At 38.7% G+C, this 19,420-nt stretch overlaps 1 protein-coding gene across 6 annotated transcripts in view; it reads left to right on the top strand.

Moving 5' to 3' along the window:
• Nucleotides 1-19,420, top strand: part of DCX (doublecortin) — a 231,038-nt gene that overhangs the window by 194,311 nt on the left and 17,307 nt on the right. For 4 of the 6 annotated variants that reach the window (XM_019660194.1, XM_019660192.1, XM_019660193.1 and 1 more), the window contains one exon: nucleotides 4,516-4,610. In XM_019660194.1, the coding sequence (XP_019515739.1) occupies nucleotides 4,516-4,610 (95 nt within the window). Of the gene's footprint in view, nucleotides 1-4,515; nucleotides 4,611-6,247; nucleotides 6,309-17,987; nucleotides 18,025-19,420 lie in introns of those variants that run through there. The other 2 variants (XM_019660196.1, XM_019660195.1) reach the window with 2 other exon arrangements.

Raw genomic sequence — 19,420 nt, 5'->3', positions numbered from 1 at the left:
CTCCAGCTTTTTTGTTTGTTTGTTTCTATTCTCATGAAATATCTTTTTCCATCCCTTTTCTTTCAGTCTGTGTGTATCTTTCAAACTGAAGGAGGTTTCTTGTAGATAGCATACATATATATCTATATATATAGCTATATATCTATATCTATATATCTATACCTATATCTATCTATCTATCTATCTATATGTATATATAGAATCTTCTTTTCTTATACATTCAGTCACCCTATGTCTTGGATTCAAACATTTAATATGTTTATATTTAAAATGATTATTGATAGGTACATAGTTATTGCCATTTTATTTCAGTTTATGTTCTTTCTCCTTCTATTTCTTAAATAAATCCCTTTAACATTTTTTGTAATATTGAATTGGTGGTTATGATCTCCTTTAGCTTCTTCTTGTCTGGTAAGTTCTTGATCTCTTTTCCAATTTTAAATGATAGCATTGCTGGGTAGAGTAATCTTGGTCGTAGGTCCTTGTTTTTGATTACTTCAAATATTTTGTGCCAATCTCTTCTGACCTGCAAAGTTTCTGTTGAGAAATCAGCTGACAGTCTTATGAGAGCCCCCATGTAGGTAACTAACTGCCTTTCTCTTATTGCTTTTAAGAGTCTCTCTTTGTCTTTAACCTCTGCCATTTTAATTGTAATATGTTTTGGTGTGGACCTCTTTAGATTCATCTTGTTTGAAACTCTCTGTCCTTCCTGGACTTGTATGTCTATTTCCATCGCCATGTTAAAAAAGTTTTCTGTCATTATTTCTTCAAATATATTCTCAATCCCTTGCTCTCTCTCTTCTCCTTCTGGTACTCCTATGATGTGAATGTTGGTATGTCTGATGTTGTCCCAGAGGTTTCTTAAACTATCCTCATTTTTTATTCTTTTTCCTGTTCTGATTGTGTGTTTTCTCTTATGTTGTCTTCCAAATCACTGATTCAATCCTCTGCTTCATCTAATCTGCAGTCTATTCCTTCTAGTTTATTCTTCCTCCTTTCAGGTGTTATATTCTTCATTTCTGACTGGTTCTTTCTAATGGTTTCAGTGTCGTTTTTTGTGTGTGCTTACTATCTCTTTGTTGAAGTTTTCACTAATTTATTTGAGCATCCTTATAACCAGTGTTTTGGACTCTGTATCCGGAAGATAGCTTGCCTCCATTTCGGTTAGTTCTTATTTTGGAGTTTTGTCCTCTTCCTTCATTTGGGACATGTTTCATTGTCTCCTCATTTTGGCTGCCTCTCTGTACTTGTTTCTATCTATTAGGTAGATATACTACATCTCCCAGTCTTGAAATTGTGACTTTATGGAGCAGGTGTCCCTTGGGATCCAGAAGTACAAATCTCCTTGATCACCTGAGTTGGGTGCTCCAGAGGAGTTTCTTTTGTGGGTTGTGTATGCCCTCCTGTTGTAGTTGAGCCTTGATTGCTGTTGTCATATAAGTGGGTGGGATTCACCCTCAGGCTGACTGTGAGGATTGGCCATGACCACAGCTTTACAAACTGTTGTGAGGTGGTTGATTCCATGGTGTGGGATTCACCCTAGTGGGCTCTGGTTCCAGCCGAGACCACAGTTTGTGTGTGCCACTTTTGGAGCTAATCAAGTGGTGCTCTGTTGTGGTCTGAAGCCGGACACTGGCTTCTGGGATGTTGCTTCTGGGACCTCTTGGCAGGGATTCTTGTGCAGGCCAAGATCACCTGCTGCCTATAACTGGCAGATTTGTAAGAGCTACAAAGCTATCCACAGTTGGTCGCTGCCTGTGCTGGACCTGGAAGTGCACAGAAGAGGCCATCCTGTGAGCCAAGGTCAGCTGCCATGAGTACCGGGGCTGTTCAGGAAAAGGCCCAGGGTATTCCAAGGCCTGCTGTTGCCTGGAAGCGGCCCATAATGCTCAGCCACTAAAAAACTCTTGGTCTGTATCCAAGTTTGGTGAGTCAGGATCTCAGGGAGTCACCAGGGTGGAGTGAGTGGAGTTCCCCAGACCAATGCAGCTTCAGACTTTTCCATGTGGGAGGAGGGCTCAACACAGTAAAGATGGTGCCTGGCCACAGGCTTCATGGGATGAAGGCTCAACACAGGGAAAATGACATCAGTCCCTCCAGCCCTTGTCCTGCAGCCTCACAACCCAGTCTTTCCTTGTATGTCTCTGGTGCCTCCTTAGCCCAGGACAAGTGACTGGGAGCAAGAGAGTCTGTGTTTGGGCCCTTTAAGAGAACACTTGGGATTCCAGCCACCTTCCATCTCACCCTGACAAACAGAATTCCTGCTAATTTTCACAGCCAGATTTTGTGGTGGCTCCTTTTCCTGGAACTGGTACTCTGAGCTGGGGAACCTGGTGTGGAGCTGGGACCCCTTGCTCCTCAGAGAGTACCTCTGTAACTGAGATATCCCTCCCAATTCTCAACCACCACAAATGGGTGCGGAGCCAGCCTATTTTGTGTTTCTGTCCCTCCTACCAGTCTTGACATGTCTTCTTTTTTATATGCCTAGTTATAGGACTTATGTTCACCTAGCCTTCATATGGTCCTCCAGGTTGATTGTTCTATAATTTATTTGTAATTTAATGTGGTTATGGGAGGAGGCAAGTGTTTACCTACTCTGCCATCTTGACCAGAACCTCACAGAGTCATCTTCCAAGACTTTTTTCAGGTGTTGCCTCCTCTTGTTTGTCTCCCAGTCCCATGATTTGAAAGCCTCTCTTCTTGGCTCCAATAATACCCCTTGCATAGCTCTAGCATAATGTAATACTTAGCCCACTGTATTCTTGCCTGTCTCCCCACGGGTAATGACTTACTCATCTTTGAAACCCCAATGTCTAATACTTGGTCTGGCTTAGAGAAAGTACCCTGTAACTATTGGCTAAATGAATGAATGATTTCCAGGAAACCATGAGAGGGATAAAGGTCTTTCAGTGAGTGCGTGAGAGATGAATGAATACACAAGCAAAGCCAGACAGTGGATGCCTAAGTGCCCATTTTTCAGTTTACTTGCACTTGGATAATCACAGCAACAACCAAACTGATGTCTATTCCATTTGTACAGTTTGTATTCAGATTCCAGAATCTAGGGAAACATTCCCATAAGTGGTACAGAGGAAGTATATCCTCAAGAAACATTTATGATACAGCAGTTTAAGCTTTCCCTGTGGGACTAACAGCAACACTCTCCTGCCATGTTACTGTTTAATGTCTTCAATTTTTTATCCTCTATCTCTCTCTCATCTATCATCTATCAATCAATCTATCTATCATCTATCTATCATCTATCTATCTATCTATCTATCTATCTATCTATCTCTCAAACTCTTTCTCAATCTTTCTCTCCTTTTCCCCATTCCTGCCTTCCCTTCCTCCTTCTTTCTTTCATTCTTCCTCCCTCTTCCCCCTCTCACACACCCTCAGGATATTTATCTGTATTTGTAAAGCATATTTCAGAATATCTCTGATTAACAACATCGGTCCTTAGATTAAAAAAAATAACTTTAGCATGAGCTGCATGAACATGAATCCACTTTGAAAGCTGTTTAATTGTTCAATTCAATGCATTACATTTCTTTTTACTTGATTGAATATTTAAAAAGTTCATTAGCAAAGAAATATAGAACAATTTGCAAGCAAAATAGAATGTTAAGATGTTAAATACTAAACCATTTCATTTTTAGCATTTTATTGACTACAGATAAATTGGAGTGCACTCTGACTTTGGCCACCATTGTCTGCTGTTCTCTGTTTCTGACCCTATTTCAAACATCCTCATTCTTCTCTTCTCCTAATTTCCTACCCTATCTTTCCTGTCTCCCTTCTGCTCCATTCCTGACATCTTTCACTCTTTTTTTATTCTCTTCTCCACCCATTTTACTGTATGAGCCTTTCTTCATGTTTTATTCTGTGTTTCTCCTCAACTTTTTCATTCTTCTCCCTGACTAGCCCCCTTTCTCCTCTTTTCCTTCTGTTATTTTCTCCCAGGATGAGGTAAGGAAGAGAGAGTGGGGAGAGGAGGGAGTTGAGTTGGAAAAGACAGAGTGGGGAGAGATTGACCGTATAGCTGTCCTGCACCTGCTACATCATCTACAGCAAAAGGGGATGTGCCCTGGCTCAAACCACCCATATTTCCTCCCCTTTACAGTAATGCACAAAACCTTCTTATGCCTTACATGTTTTCTCATTTATAAAATTGAAACAAAATAATACATTCCCAGACTACCTCAGAGATATCAGCATCAAACTTGGGAATGAATATAAAAAAGACTTGAAAAAACCAGACCCTGTAATTGGAAGCACTCGGGAAAGGGTAGGAGGATTATTGCTTTGCACTGAGCAGGGATCTAATTAACTGAGGACTGCACTTTTTTTCTTTCTGAGAAATACATTTTTTTATACTTTTGTTCTACTCATCAAATCACTTGGTTGCATGTGTGCCTTGTTTGAATGTTCTTGGTGTCTTCAGAGGGGAAGGATGACTTGTTTCTTTGTATGCTGTTAATTTTTATTCCTTCCTATTCTCTTGCTTTGGGCTAGCAAATGGAACTTCCAGCAGCCAGCTCTCTACCCCCAAGTCTAAGCAGTCTCCCATCTCTACGCCCACCAGTCCTGGCAGCCTCCGGAAGCACAAGGTATTATGTCTCTTATACCTTACTAAACCCCTTTGCATTTGGATTTTTTGAATGACTGGGTGAAGGTTTTCTTTTCCATTGACTTCAATAGCACACTGAGGTCAGAATTTCCTTTCATCTGGTCCATTGGTATGAAGCCCTGGGAATCCAAGCAGGGACTAAGCTTCCAGTAACTTTTATTTATTCCTCTGACCTCTGGTTTGTTTACTTATGGTTACATTGAACCAAAACGAAGAGGCACAAAGGTCTCAAATATACATTCTGAGCTAATGCTGTTACCAAATGATGGCTCAGGGGATGGGTTGAGCACTTGTCTGTCCCATTCAGAGACATAGAAAGAGGGCATTAAGGGCAACTTGTGTCCCCAGGCACCAGTCAGTAGACGTATCATACAAATAGCAGTCAACGAATGTTTTCACTGAGTTACTCTCTTTAGATTTGCTGGACACCAAACATTTTATTGACTATAGACAGACCCTAGTTTCACTATGTATTCTTTACCAGCCAGACTCTGGTACAGTGCAGGGAGGGAGGGCACATATACATTGCATTGGCCCTGGGCACCATTTACACCTTTAAGTCATCCCAAATAAATACCAGGGGTGCCAGAAGATGTACACATTTTAAGAGATGTTTTTATGTATTACTTTTCAAAGTTGAATTGAATTATGATGGTAATGAGTAGCATGACGTTCGCTCAAAAGATGGCATTAATCAAATTAATGCTAGTATCATTCACTGTATTACAATTTTAATACAGATTTTTCCTTTCTTGAAATGTGTATACATTTTTTGGCAACCTCTGTATACCACTAATATAATAGAAGTATATAGATTTGATAGCCCCATTTCCAAGATTCCCACTCAGAAATGTCTCTTGTATAGAAAATCTGGAGTGGTCACTATCTTGGACCTCATCTCGGAGGTGATGTGAATGTTTTCTGCTCTGATTACCAAACTAAAGAGCAGCTTATTTTAGGATTCTTTTGTCTTGTGCCTACTCACAAGATGTGGTGTGAAATGGGAAAACGGGAAAAACAACCAATGCGGCCAACTCCGTCACAGAACCATAGATTGTTAGAGCTGGAAGAGATCTCAGATGGCGATACATTAGTTTCATTTTATTCTCTCAATGATCTTATGAGGTTGATATTTTACAGATGAAGAAATTGCAACCAAGAAAGGTTAAATTATTTAGTAGGGTAACATAGCTAGACAGTAGCAGATAGAGTTTTGGTACCCACGTTACTGCTGGCAGTATGCTGGAGCCAGTTCACGTTAGGTCATGAGAGCTGATTTTATATCATTTCCCAACTCTGTGTTCAGTGACATTGTGTTGGTAACTAGAACACAGCTGTGGTGGAAATATTTACACCATGGAAATCAGCAAGTAGTGCAAATCAAGGTTTTATTCCCACATAAAGTCAGTTGTTAAATATTTAAGAGCACACCACTGTCTGAAATCCATTTTCATTTCTTTTTCTTTGCATCAGGATTTTAACATCCTGGTTAATCTATTACCTGTTCCATCATTCCTAATGCCTGTTCCCTTCCTTTAGTGACCTATTTAACTTGTGGTATTGACCCTGACCAGAACCTTTTAATTGTCCTGATGATCTATTTGGTTTCCCTGAAAGAGGAGCTGCTGAACTATCCATGTAACCAACATTATCCAGAGACTGTGAGAAGAATGAAAATTGCTTTTGCAGTCAGCTTTCGGGTATTCTTCTGAGCAGCAAAGCTTGTTAATATGGACATTCCAAGATGGGGAATAGCCTACATCTGTGGTTCCACTCTCCCCACAGAACCTCTTATACTACATTGCTTCTTACTGTATCTTTGCCCTATGTATTTGTGCTCTTACTTTCCTTCTGGGAAGTGTGACCTATCCCAGCACCTCCCATGGGTATCTTCCCCAAATAGCTGAGAGAAGCATGGGCATTTATTTGGTCTGCACACTTGAGTCATGAAGACTTTCAGTTGACATTCAGTTTAGTTCATTTAGGCTGGGAACCTATCATTTACAAGGCCATTGAGGTGAGTGCTGGTATAGTTAAACCATTTCTCCTGGTTGGATTTGTAGGCTGTTTGTTTGAGTCGATCCTAAAAACTAATTTGACCACTGAAGAACTAGAACAAGTTATAGGTAGCAGCATTGTCAGAGCTTCACTGTTTTCTTAACTGTGGAATTGTCAGTGTATCATTCTATTTTTAATATTACTCTTTTAGGACAGTTAAGCAAACATTAAGTAATGAATGATATAATTTTCTAGAAAAAAACTATTAAAATTATACTTTGATATAATTCTTACTAAGTTTTAAATTCTTTACTTTGATATCATTTCAAATTTACAGAAGAGTTTCAAGAATAATAAAGAACTTCTGTATACTCTTTACACAGAATCATCAGTTGTTTATATTTTGCTTCCATTTACTTTTATTGGTTCTCTCTCTCTCTCTCTCTCTCTCTCTCTCTCTCTCTCTCTCTTTACACACACACATTTTGCAATTGTTTTAACCATTTGAGATTAAGTTGCAGACATCATGACCTTTTGCCTCTAAATACTTCAGCATGTATTTCCTAAAAATAAGGACATTTTCTTTCATAACCATGTACAATGATCAAAATCAGGAAATTTGCACTGCCAAAATACTCTACAGTCCATATGACAATTTAATTAATTGCCTCAATAACATTCTTTTTTTGGTCCAGGATTCAAACTAGGATGCACATTGCCTGCAGTTGTCATGTCGCTCTAGTCTTCTTTAATCTAGTAAAGTTATTTAGTCTTTTTTCTTATCTTTTATGAGAATATATTGTAGAAAGGAAGAGTACAAGCCAGTTATCTGGTGGGATGTTTTTGTTAGTTTTCCATTTATTTAGGTTCATTTGATGTTTCCTTGTGGTTAACTTCAGATTATGCATTTAAGACAGAAGTGCCATAGAAGTGGTGTTGTGCCTTCCTTGATGCATCCTATTAGGAAGCAATAGCCTCATGCTTACACCACCAATGATGGAAGATGAACTGGTTTTTCTGAATAAGTTAAATGTGTCTTGTGACCTTGGCCTAGTCCCCCTGGGTCTCAGGTCTCAGCTTTTTGCTCCTCCTTTCACACAGCTACCTGAGCCTTAGTACCATCAAGGTCCTTGGCAGTGGGCCTAAGCAGATCTCATCTGAAAGTCCATCCAAGTGGACCTGAAAGGTGTGAGTCATTGTGGAGACAGGAAGCAGGTGGCTAAGGCCATGACTTTCCTCCTGCACAATTGGAAACAAACTTGAAGTCCCAGCATCCCTTTAGTAACTTTTGATGGCTGTGGCAGGGCCCTAAGCTGTAATCAGCCTCTTGGCGTCTCTTAAGCTCATGGAGAATCCTCTTTAATGCAGCTGCAATGGGGTTAGCCAAAGTCCACATACTCAAGTGCTGCAATATGGAACCAAAATAAATCCTTATATAGTTAATGAGAACAACATTTTGCATTTCCATACAGCTTTACCCTTTTGCATAGCCATTTTATAACTTATCCTTGTGATAACTCTGTGAAAGAGGTAGGGTGGATAGCATTTCCATTTTACAGATGAGAAAGAAGAGGTGCTGAGGTTAAAGGTAGCCCAAGTATGATTCAACAATTTGGATTCAACATATTAAATATGTTCAAAAGCTTAGAAATGTAGAGAACAATTTTTCATTTATTTATATATTTTTCCAGGTTGGTGATTGCACTCATGGCTTTAAATTTGGAGCCATTTTGCTTGCTAAGTTACCTGGAGATTGCAGGAAATATATTTGACATATTATTTGAAAATATAACTAATATTATTTAAATATATATTTTTTCCTCTGTGTTTCCAGACTTTTTTTGTTTGTTTGTCATCCTGTAAGTGCTTGGAGAGATAGTTGGGTGAATAAAGCAGGGTCCTGACCCTTAAGTCACAAACACCACTCTAAGTTGATTTTGGTAATGTAATCAAGAATGAACAAAAGACTGCAGGAGCACAGAGGAGGGTAGGAGATGAGGAAAACTTTACAGACTAGGTGACATTTAAGTGGAGCCTTGAAGGCTGGGTAGGATTTTGATGACTGGTGAAGAGAACTGGGCACTCCAGCTTTTAAGAAAAATCAGCAAAAACAAAGCCATGCCATTAGAAAAGTGCAGGGCACATTTGGGTGAAAGCAAACCCAAATTAGAAAACATGTTTCTCAAAACTCTTTCTGATTTCCTTTGCATATAAGCTCCTTGGACCAGAGACCAAGTTTTCGTTTCCTCTAACACAAGAGTATTGCCAGCACAGCTGTATTTGTTACACTTTGTTCTGTAGGGATCCCAGGGACTAAGCAAATGAAGTTCAGGTGCAAATTATTTGTATTGTTAAGCAATACGTGTGTTTCTGTATTTCTACATACCAATCAAAACAAAAAACAAAAAACCCCAGAATGTTGAGATAGTTCTTTTTCCTGAACATTGTTCTATGCATACAAATAAATGTCTTTTGAATACTAAATAAATTGATGGAGGACAGAAGTAAAGACATTCATACTTAGGCCTATTCCTGAGGATTCTCTCCATAGCCTGCATCTCACCCTACACATTCCAAGTCATAGCAACTGCAAGTGGAGTCTCCTCACAATTCTACCTGAAGGGCTGTCCCCCTGTCCTCTGAGATAAGAGTCTAGTACAATCTTCTCAGATAATTATTTTCACCAATAAACCAACTACACTGAAGGGTCTGTTACATGAACGATTAAGAGCAGGGGTGAATGGATAAAGGTCCAAGATGGCGAAATAGGTAAACACTATGCCTGCTGTCTCCCAGTTTCACATTAAAATTACAGCTAAATTATAGAACAATCAACCTCAAGAATCACCTGAAAACTGCATGAACAGAACCCCTATAACTATGGATATACAGAAGAGGCCACAGGGAGACTGGTAGGAGGGTTGGAGATGTCAAAAGGGCTAACCCAAAATCCAGAGTTAGTGGTTGAGCAATGGGAAGAACACCTCAGTAGTGGAGGTCCCCCCCCGAATAGGGAAGTGTCGCAGCCCCACACCAGGCTCCCCAGCCCAGGGGTCTTGTGCCAGGAAGAGGACTCCCACATCTGGCAGTGGAAATCAGTGAGGACTATGTCTGTCCATCCTGGTGAGATAGAAGGCAGCTAGAAACCAGACATCCTCTTAAAGAACCCATGCAGAGATTCACTCACTTGCAAACACTCTCCTGGGCTTCAGTGGAGAGGTAGCAACTTGACAAGTGCCACAGACATGCAGGAAAGACAGAGTTTTGTGGCTTTGGGGCAAGGGATGGAGGGACAGCCACCATTGTCCCTGTGTGCAGCCTGCCTCACATGTAGCCTACAGGAGGGTGCCATCTTTCTTGTATTGAACCCTCCCCCAAAGGGCCAAATCTGAAAATGCATTGGCTTGGTACAATCTGTACATGTGTGCCACCTTGGTGATGCGTGGGGTCTCTGCACCACCCAGCTAGTGCTGCATCACTGGGGGCACTCCCTGCTTCTGGGTGGCCAGCCCTACCCCAAAAGCTGTGGAAGACTTTTATAGTAGCAGCTGGCCACAGCAGTCTGGGGATGCCCCAGTCTTTCTTGGGCAGCTCTCAGGGATCTGCAGTCCCTAGGTGAGTGGTGGTTTGCCACAGTGTCCTCAGGGCATTTTGCAAAATGGTGACAGGCTCAGCACTGGTGCAAGAACTGAAGCTGCATTAACTTTGTATAAACTACTACCCATAATCCATGACTCCCTGGGACCCTACCCCACCTCGCCAGTACTGCATCGCCAAGCGCACTCTTGGATCCTGGGCACCAGCCCCACCCCACAAGCTGTGGAGACTTTTACAACAGAAGTACCATGGCAATCTGGAAAACTTTCAGTGGGGGCTACTCAGCCACAACTTGCACTGCAGACTCTATTGGGCAGCTCTTGGAGATCTGCAGACCCAGTATTCTCAGGGCGTTTTGTAAAGTGATCACAGGCCTGGCACTAGCACCACAACTGAGTCTTCATTAACTTTGTAAAAACCACCAGCCCTTCCAGAGACTACCTGGGACACCCCCCCCCAGATAGTGCTGCATCAATAGAGACACTCTCAACCCCAGGTCAAACAGCCTGGGCCACACACCTAAGGAGGCTCTTTCAGCAGCTGAGCCTTATAGGCAGCCAGCAGGTAGCAACAGGCATAGAGGGCATGGGCCTTTTGGTAAGATCCCCCAGGAATGATACCGGTGGCAGCCAGCTTTGGTTCATAGCTAGGACACTGACACATTCCTCCAGGCTCAGTGCATGCAGCAACAAGCGACATATAGCTTTGTAGCTCTTACCAGGTAGCTCTGGGCCAGTCCCAAGCAAGGCTCAAATTGGTGTGCATGGGTATAACTCCTAAGAGACACCAGAAACAACACACTCAAAAGCTGGCATCAGACCACAGCAGAGCGCTATCTGATTAGCCCCACAAGTGGCACACCTAAAGGGTGGTCTCAACAGGCACAAGAGCCCACTAGGGCAAATGTCCTTCTGAAAGGTCAGACCCTACACAGCAGCTCAAAAACTGAGGGCATAGCCAATCTTCACAGCCAATCAGCCTGAGACTCAATCCCACTCACTGACACACCAAAAGCAATTTAGGCTCAAATACAACAGGAGAATACACACAACACACACAAGGGACACTCCTGGAACACATGTACATGTGATCAGTGAGACTGCACCACTGGATCACACAGGACACCTACTACATAAAGCCACCTGGCAAAGACTGAGAGACATATGAGATCTGACAATAAAGTTCGCAAACTCATCTGAGAAAAAGTGCTACATGCCTCATTGCTGAATATCACTATGGTCACATTCAAAGTACTCCCCTTGGGAAGCTGTGCATTGATGCCAGTGCCTAGTCTACCCTTTGAAGCAATTTTGGAACTCTTTTTCTGGAATGGCCATTAGAGCTGTCATCATATTACCCTTGATGTCTTAAATTTCATCAAAATGTATTTCTTTCAATATTTCCTTTATCTTCGGGTAAACAAAGAAGTCTTTGGCAGCCAGAACAGGTGAGTAGGAAGGGTGTTTCACTACAGTTATTTGTTTACTGGCTAAAACCTCCCTTACAGTGACATGTCATGATGCAAGAGCCATGAATTGTTGGCAAAAAGTTCAGGTCATCTAACTTTTCATGCAGCCCTTTCAGCACTTCCAAATACTAAACTTGATGAACTGTTTGTCCAGTTGGTTCACATTCATAATGAATAATCCCTCTGATATCAAAAAAGGTTAGCAACATCATTGCAATAAGTTTGCGAACTTAATTGTCCAACCTCGTAGGAGATCTACCTGATACATAGATTCAAACAAAGAAAGGGAGCCAGAATGAGAAAATAAAGAAACATATTCCAAATAAAAGAACAGGAGACAACTCCAGAATAAGGACCAAATGAAATGGAGGCACTAACTACAAGAGACAGAGAATAAAATACTTGTTATAAGAATGCTTATGGAACTTACTGAGAGCTTCAACAGAGAGATAGTAAGCATAAAGGACATAGAAACCATAAAAAAAGAACCAGTCAGAAATAAAGAATACAATAACTAAAATGAAGAATACACTAGAAGTAATCGATAGAGTACATGAAGCAGATAATTAAATCAGTTATTTAAAAGACCATGTAGCAGAAAACATCCAAATGGAACAATACAAAGGAAAAAAAATCTTAAAACATTAAGATAGTTTAAGGGACTTTGGGGACAACATAAAGCATAACAGCATTTGCATAATAGAGAGTACCAGAAGGACAACAGAGGGAGCAAGAGATTGAGAACCGGCTTGAAGAAATAATGACAGAAAACTTCCTTAAGCTGGCAAAAGAAATACGCATACAAGGCCAGGAAGTACAGAGTCCCAAACAAGGTGAACCAAAACAGGCCCACACCAAGACATATTATAATTAAAATTGCAAAGGTTAAAGACAAAGAGAGAATCCTAAAAGCAGCAAATGAAAGACAACTAGTTACTTACAAAGAAGCTGCCATAGACTATCATCTCAACAGAAGTCTTGCACGCCAGAAGGGAGTGGCATGAAATACTCAAAGTGATGAAAAACAGAGGCCTACAATGAAGACTACTCCACCCAGCAAGGCTATCACTTAAAATTGAAGGAGAGATAAAGAGCTTACCAGATAGAAAAAACTAAAGTAATTTACTGGGTTGTCGGAAAAGTTATGATGCATTTTTGCAATGAAAAACATAGAAAAAATATGTCATGACTTTTCTGACAACCCAATATTACCATCAAGCCAGTATTAAAAGAAATGTTAAAATGACTTCTTTAAGAAGAAGAAGGAAGAAAACAAACAAACAAACAAAAGACAGTAAAAAATATGAATAATAAAATGGCAATAACTATGTACATATCAATAATTATTTTAAATGTAAATGGATTAAATGCTCCAATCAAAAGACATAGGGTAGAGGATTGCATTAGAAATCAAAACCCATTCACATGCTGTCTATAAAAGAGACCCACCTCAGATCAAAAGACACACATAGACTGAAAATAAAGGGATACAAAAACATATTTCACACAAATGGAAATGATAAAAAAGCTGGAGTATCAATACATATATCGGACAAAATAGATTTTATTTATTTATTTGTTCTTCAGTCTAGTTGTGGAGGATATCTCTTCACTGACCTGCGTTGGCATTGTGATCATTGCGTTCTTCCCAGGTGAGGCAGTCTGTCACCAGCCATTGGACAGACGCTCACAGCGGCTCACAGCAGCTCATGCCAGCTGCCGGCCGCTCACACTGGCTGCCAGCCACTCACGGCAGCTCATGGCAACCCACTGCAGCCCCACTGCAGCCTACGCCATCGCCGTCAACCCACACAGCCCAGCTCCTGGTCGAGCTGTTGTTCACCATCTTAGCTGCAGAGGGTGCATCGTCACTGGCCTCTGTGGGATCCGAACCTGCGGCCCTGCTGCTCAGAGCTCACGACTCCCAAGCCAACTCTTAACCAACGAGCCACTCAGCCAGCCCCAAAATAGACTTTAAAAGAAAGACTATAATAAGAGACAAAGTAAACATTACATAATGATAAAAGGATAAATTCAACAAAAGGACACAACCCTAGTAAATATCTATGCACCAAACATAGGAGCACGTGAATATGTAAAACAAATATTGACCAACATAAAGGCAGAGATTGACAGTAACACAACCAGAGTAGGGGACTTTAATACCTGACTGACATCAATGGACAGATCTTAGAAAATCATCAAGGAAACAGTGGCCTTAAATGACACACTAGACCAGATAGATTTCATTTATATTTTTAATGCATTTCTCCCCAGTCAGCAGACTTTGCATTGTTTTTCAAGTGCACATGGAACATTTTCCAAGGTAGACCACAGGTTAGGCCACAAAACATGTCTCAATAAATTTAAGAAGACTGAAATCATATCAAGCGTCTTTTATGACCACAATGGTATGAAACCAGAAATCAGCTACAAGAAAAACACCGAAAAACTACAAACACGCAGATGCTAAACAACATGTTACTAAATAATGAATGGGTCAACAATAAGATCAAGGAAGATAGCAAAAGATACTTTGAGGCAAACAATAGTGAAAACACAATGATCTATGGGACACAGCAAAAGCAGTCCTAAGAGCGAAAGTAATAGCAATGCAGGCCTACCTCAAGAAACAAGAAAAATCTCAAATAAACAGTCTAATTTTACACTCAAAGTAACTAGAAAAAGAACAGCAAACAAAGCACAAAATGAGTACAAGGAAGGAAATAATAAAGATCAGAGAGAAATTAAACAAAATAGAGGCTTAAAAAATGCAAAAGATCAATGAAACCAAGAGCTGGTTCTCTGAAAAGATAAACAAAATGGATAAGCCTCTGACCAGACTCATCAGGAATGAAAGAGGACTCGAATTAAGAAAATCAGAAATGGAAGAGGAGAACTGACAACAGACACCACAAAAATACAAAAAAAAATAAGAAAATATTAGCAGTAACTATACACCAGCAAATTGGACAATCTGTAAGAAATGGATAAATTCCTAGAAGCCTACAATCTTCCAAGGCTGAATCAAGAAGGAACAAAAAAATCTGAACCAACTGAATACTACTAATGAAATTGAATCAGTAATCAACAAGCTCTCACCAAACAAAAGCCCTGTACCAAAAGTCTCTACAGGTGAACTTCACTAAACTTTCAAAGAAGAATTAACACCTATTCTCAAATTATTCCAAAAAATCCAACAGGAGGGAAGGCTCCCAAGCTCACTCTACAAGGCCACCATTACCTTGATTCCAAAACACACAAAGACATTACAAAAAAAGAAAACTATAGGCCAAAATCCCTGATGAACATAGACATAAAAATCCACAAGACAATATCAGCAAACATAATTCAGCAGTACATTAAAAAGATCATACACCACAATCAAGTGTGATTTATTCCTGGTATGCAAGGCTGGTTCAATATCTGCAAATCATTTAACATGATACACCAAATAAACAAAATAAAAATCATATGATGATATCAATAGATGCATAAATAGTGTTTTACAAAATCCAGCATTCATTTGTGATAAATACTCTCAGCAAAGTGGGAGTAGAGGGAACATATGTCAACATAATAAAGACCATATATGACAAACTCCTAGCTAACATCATACTCAATGGGGAAAAATTAAAGCATTCCCCTTAAGATCAGTAAACAAGACAAGGATACCCACTTTCATCACTTTTATTCAACATAGTATTGGAAATACTAGCCACAACAATCAGACAAGAAAAAGAAATAAAAAGCATCCAAATTGGAAAGGAAGAAGTAAAACTGTCATAACTTGCAGATGACATGATACTATGTATAGAGAATCCCAAAGATTCCACAAAAAATTATTAGAAGTGATAAATGCATTCAGTAAATAGCAGGATACAAAATTATATTCAGAAGTCAGTTGCATATTTATACACCAATAACAAACCATCAGAAATAAAAATTAAGGAAAAAATCCCATTTACAACTGAGTAAAAAAATAATAAAATACCTAGGAATACATTCATCCAAGGAAGTAAAAGACCTGTAATCAGAAAATTATAAGACATTCAAGAGAGAAATTGAAGAAGATACTAATATGTGGAAACATATACCATGCTCATGGATAGAAAGAATTAATATAGTTAAAATGCTGATACTGCCCAAAGAAATATACAGATTTAGTGCAAACTCTATCAAAATACCAATGGCATTTTCCACAGTACTAGAACAAATAATTCTAAAATTTATATGGAACCATAGAAGACCCAGAATAGTCAAGGCAATCCTGAGAAAGAACAACAAAGCTGGAAGTATCACCCTACCTGATATGAAACTATACTACAATACAAGCCCACAGTAATTAAAAGAGCATGGCATTGGAATAAAAACAAACTCATAGATCAATGGAACAGAATAGGGAGCCCAGAAATAAATCCATTCTTATAGTGTCATTTAATCTATGACAAAGGAAGCAAGAATGTACACTGGGGTAAAGACAATCTATTCAATAAATGATGCTGGGGAAACTGGACAGATATATGCAAAAAATGAAACTTGACCACCTGCTTACTCCATATACAACAGTAAACTAAAAATGGACAAAAGACATGAACATAAGACAGAAAACCATGAAACCCCTAGAAGCAAACATAGGCAGTAGACTCTCAGAAATTACCCTTAGTAATATTTTTACTGATCTATCAGCTTGGGCAAGAGATACATAATAAAAAATAAACGAATGGGACTACATCCAACTGAAATATTTTTCACAGCAAAGGAAACCGTCAACAAAGTGAAAAGTTATCCTACTGAATGAGAGAAGATATTTGTCAATGATATATCTGATAAGGGATCAATATCCAAAATTTAGGAAATAAACCCATGCAGTTCAACACCAAAAAACCAAACCATCCAATTAAACAATGGTCAGAGGAATTGAATAACCATTTCTCCACACAGGATATACAGATCAGCAATAGACATATGAAAAGATGCTCAATATCACTAATCTTCAGAGAAATGCAAATTAAAAAACACAATGAAATATAACTTTACACCTGTCAGAATGGCCATCATCAATAAAGCAACAAATAAGAAGTTTTGGCAAAGATGTGGGGGAAAAAGAGAATCCTCATGTGCTGTTGGTGAGATTGCAAATTGGTGTAGCCACTATGGAAAACATATGGAGGTTCTGAAAAAATTGAAATTAAAACTACCTTCCTTGTGAGACAGCAATTCCACTCCTGGGTATTTATCCAAAGAAATACAAAACACTAATTTGAAAAGATATGTGCACCCTTAGTTTGCTGCAGCACCATTCACAGTAGCCAAAATATGGAAACAACTGAAATGACCATTAATAGACAATTGGATAAAGAAATCTTGGTATATTTATACAATGCACTATTACTTTGCCATAAAAAAGAATGAATTCTTATCATGTGCAACAACATGGAAGGACTTATCAGATTTTGTGGGTATTATGCTAAGTGAAATAAGCCAGAAAGAGAGTGAAGTATTATGTGATCTCAGTTACATGTGCAGTCTAGAGAACAAAATAAATGAGCAAACAAAATGGAAATAGACAAATAGATACAGAAAACAATCTGATGGTTACTAGATGGGAGGGGAATTGGGAAGCTGGGTGAGAAAGTTGAAGGGATTAAGAAGTACAAGTTGGCAGTTACAAAATAGTCACAAGAATGTAAAGTACAGTATTGAAAATATAGTCAATATTGTAAAAGCTATGCATAGTGTCAGATAGGTACTAGACTTATTAGGGGGATTGCTTCATAAATTATATAAATATCTGACCACTACACTATATACCTGAAACTAATATAAATTAATATTGAATGTGAACTATAATTTTAAAAAATAGTCACGTGATATAAAGTACAGCATAGGGAATATAGTCAATGATATTTTAATAACTATGTACAGTGTCAGATGAGTAATGGACTTATTGGAGTTACCACTCTGTGAGATCTATAAATGTCTAATTACTGTGTTGTTTTGTACCCCTGAAACTAATAATTAAAAAGAATTTTTTAAAGAGCAGGAGTGAATGCTGAAGCTCATTTGTTCAGAGTGGTGGAACTCAAAGTGTCCTCCATAATGAAAAGTCTGTTTTATACTGCCTGAACAATTCTCAGGGAGTTCACTAACTTGGCAGTGTCTGTCACATTTCTCTTGCTTTGGTATAACTAACGAAAAACAAAATGCAATGTCCTGACTTACATTTTATATAATTTTAGAACTAAGAGGAACCTTAAAGACTTTGTAGTTCACATATTTCTTGGTTTTCAGGTGTAGAAGCAAAGGTCCTGAAAGGGGAAAGTTAAATGGCAAAGGTAGGCCTAGAACTTAGATCTCCTGACTTAATCCTGTGCTTTTTCTACTATAGTGGACTTGCATTATGTGTAAGTTTAACTTATGGGATTCATCAATAGTCACAATATAGTCATAGAAAAAACTACTACTACTCTTATATATGTACACATCATTAATACTGAATATTACAATATGCATTATACATTGTAACATGCATTTTTCTGTATAGGGTTGCATGCTCAGGAATCACATAAATAGCATCTAATTGTCAATGTAAGGGATTTTTAAAGGTATTATTTTTTATCTTTATTAAATGTATTGGGGTGACATTGGTGAGTAAAACCGTATAGGTTTCAAGTGTACATTTCTGTAATATATCATACACTCACTCAAAGGTACTATTTTTAATAACAGCTTATTGAGATGTAATTCATATGCTATAAATTACATCTTTTTAAAGTATACACTTTAGTGGGTTTTAGTATAGTTGCACGGTTGTGCAAGAATGTATTCATCGCCCTCAAAAGAAACCCTATGTACTTTAGCAGTCACAGCCCCTTCCCCCTCCACACATGCTCTGGCAACCACTAATCTATTATTCTTTGTTTCCATGAGTTAGTATATTCTGAACATTTCCTATAAATTTCCCTCTGAGCACTGCTTTTAGCTGTATCCCATAACTTTTTCTACAGAGAGTGCCAAAAAAAATGAATACACATTTTAAGAAATGAAAAAAACAATTAAAATTATAATACTCAATATATACCAAGAACAAAAGATGAATACAAGTCACATTTGACTTCTGCAATTACAAGAGGTGCTCAAAGTGGTTACCATCAGCATACAGACACTTCTGATTACAGTGAACTACTGCTTGAGCAACGTTGACCAAAGTATCCACTTGAATACATTTTTTGGCACCCTCCCATATATTATTATTTTGTTTTTCTTTATCCCAAAAATATTTTCTAGTTTTCCTTATAATTTCGCCCTTGACCCATTGACCATTTAGTAGTGTGTTGTTTAATATTCACATATTTGTGAATTTCCCAAATATCTTTCTGTTACTGCTTTCTAATTTAGTTCTACTGCAGTCAAAAATATATTTTTATATGATTTCAATCCTTTTAGATTCATTGAGACTTGTTTTATGACATAATATATGATCTATCCTGCAGAATGTTCCATGGGCCCTTCAGGAGAATTTGTATTGTGCTGTTGTTGAATGGAGTATTCTAGAGATGTGTAGTTGTTTGCAGTGTTTGCAGGGAAAGCCTTCTCTTTCCCTGTTGGTCTTCTGCCTAGTTATTCTATGCATTATTGAAGGTTCAGGATATTGAAGTCTTCAACTATTATATTGAGTTTTTTATTCCTCCCTTCAGTTCAGACATTTTTTGCTTTATGTATTT

This window comes from Hipposideros armiger, unplaced genomic scaffold, assembly GCF_001890085.2.
Source record: "Hipposideros armiger isolate ML-2016 unplaced genomic scaffold, ASM189008v1 scaffold_314, whole genome shotgun sequence".
Taxonomy (NCBI): domain Eukaryota; kingdom Metazoa; phylum Chordata; class Mammalia; order Chiroptera; family Hipposideridae; genus Hipposideros; species Hipposideros armiger.
The sequence above is the reverse complement of the archived record's forward strand: the minus strand, read 5'-3'. Positions and strand labels throughout refer to the sequence as shown.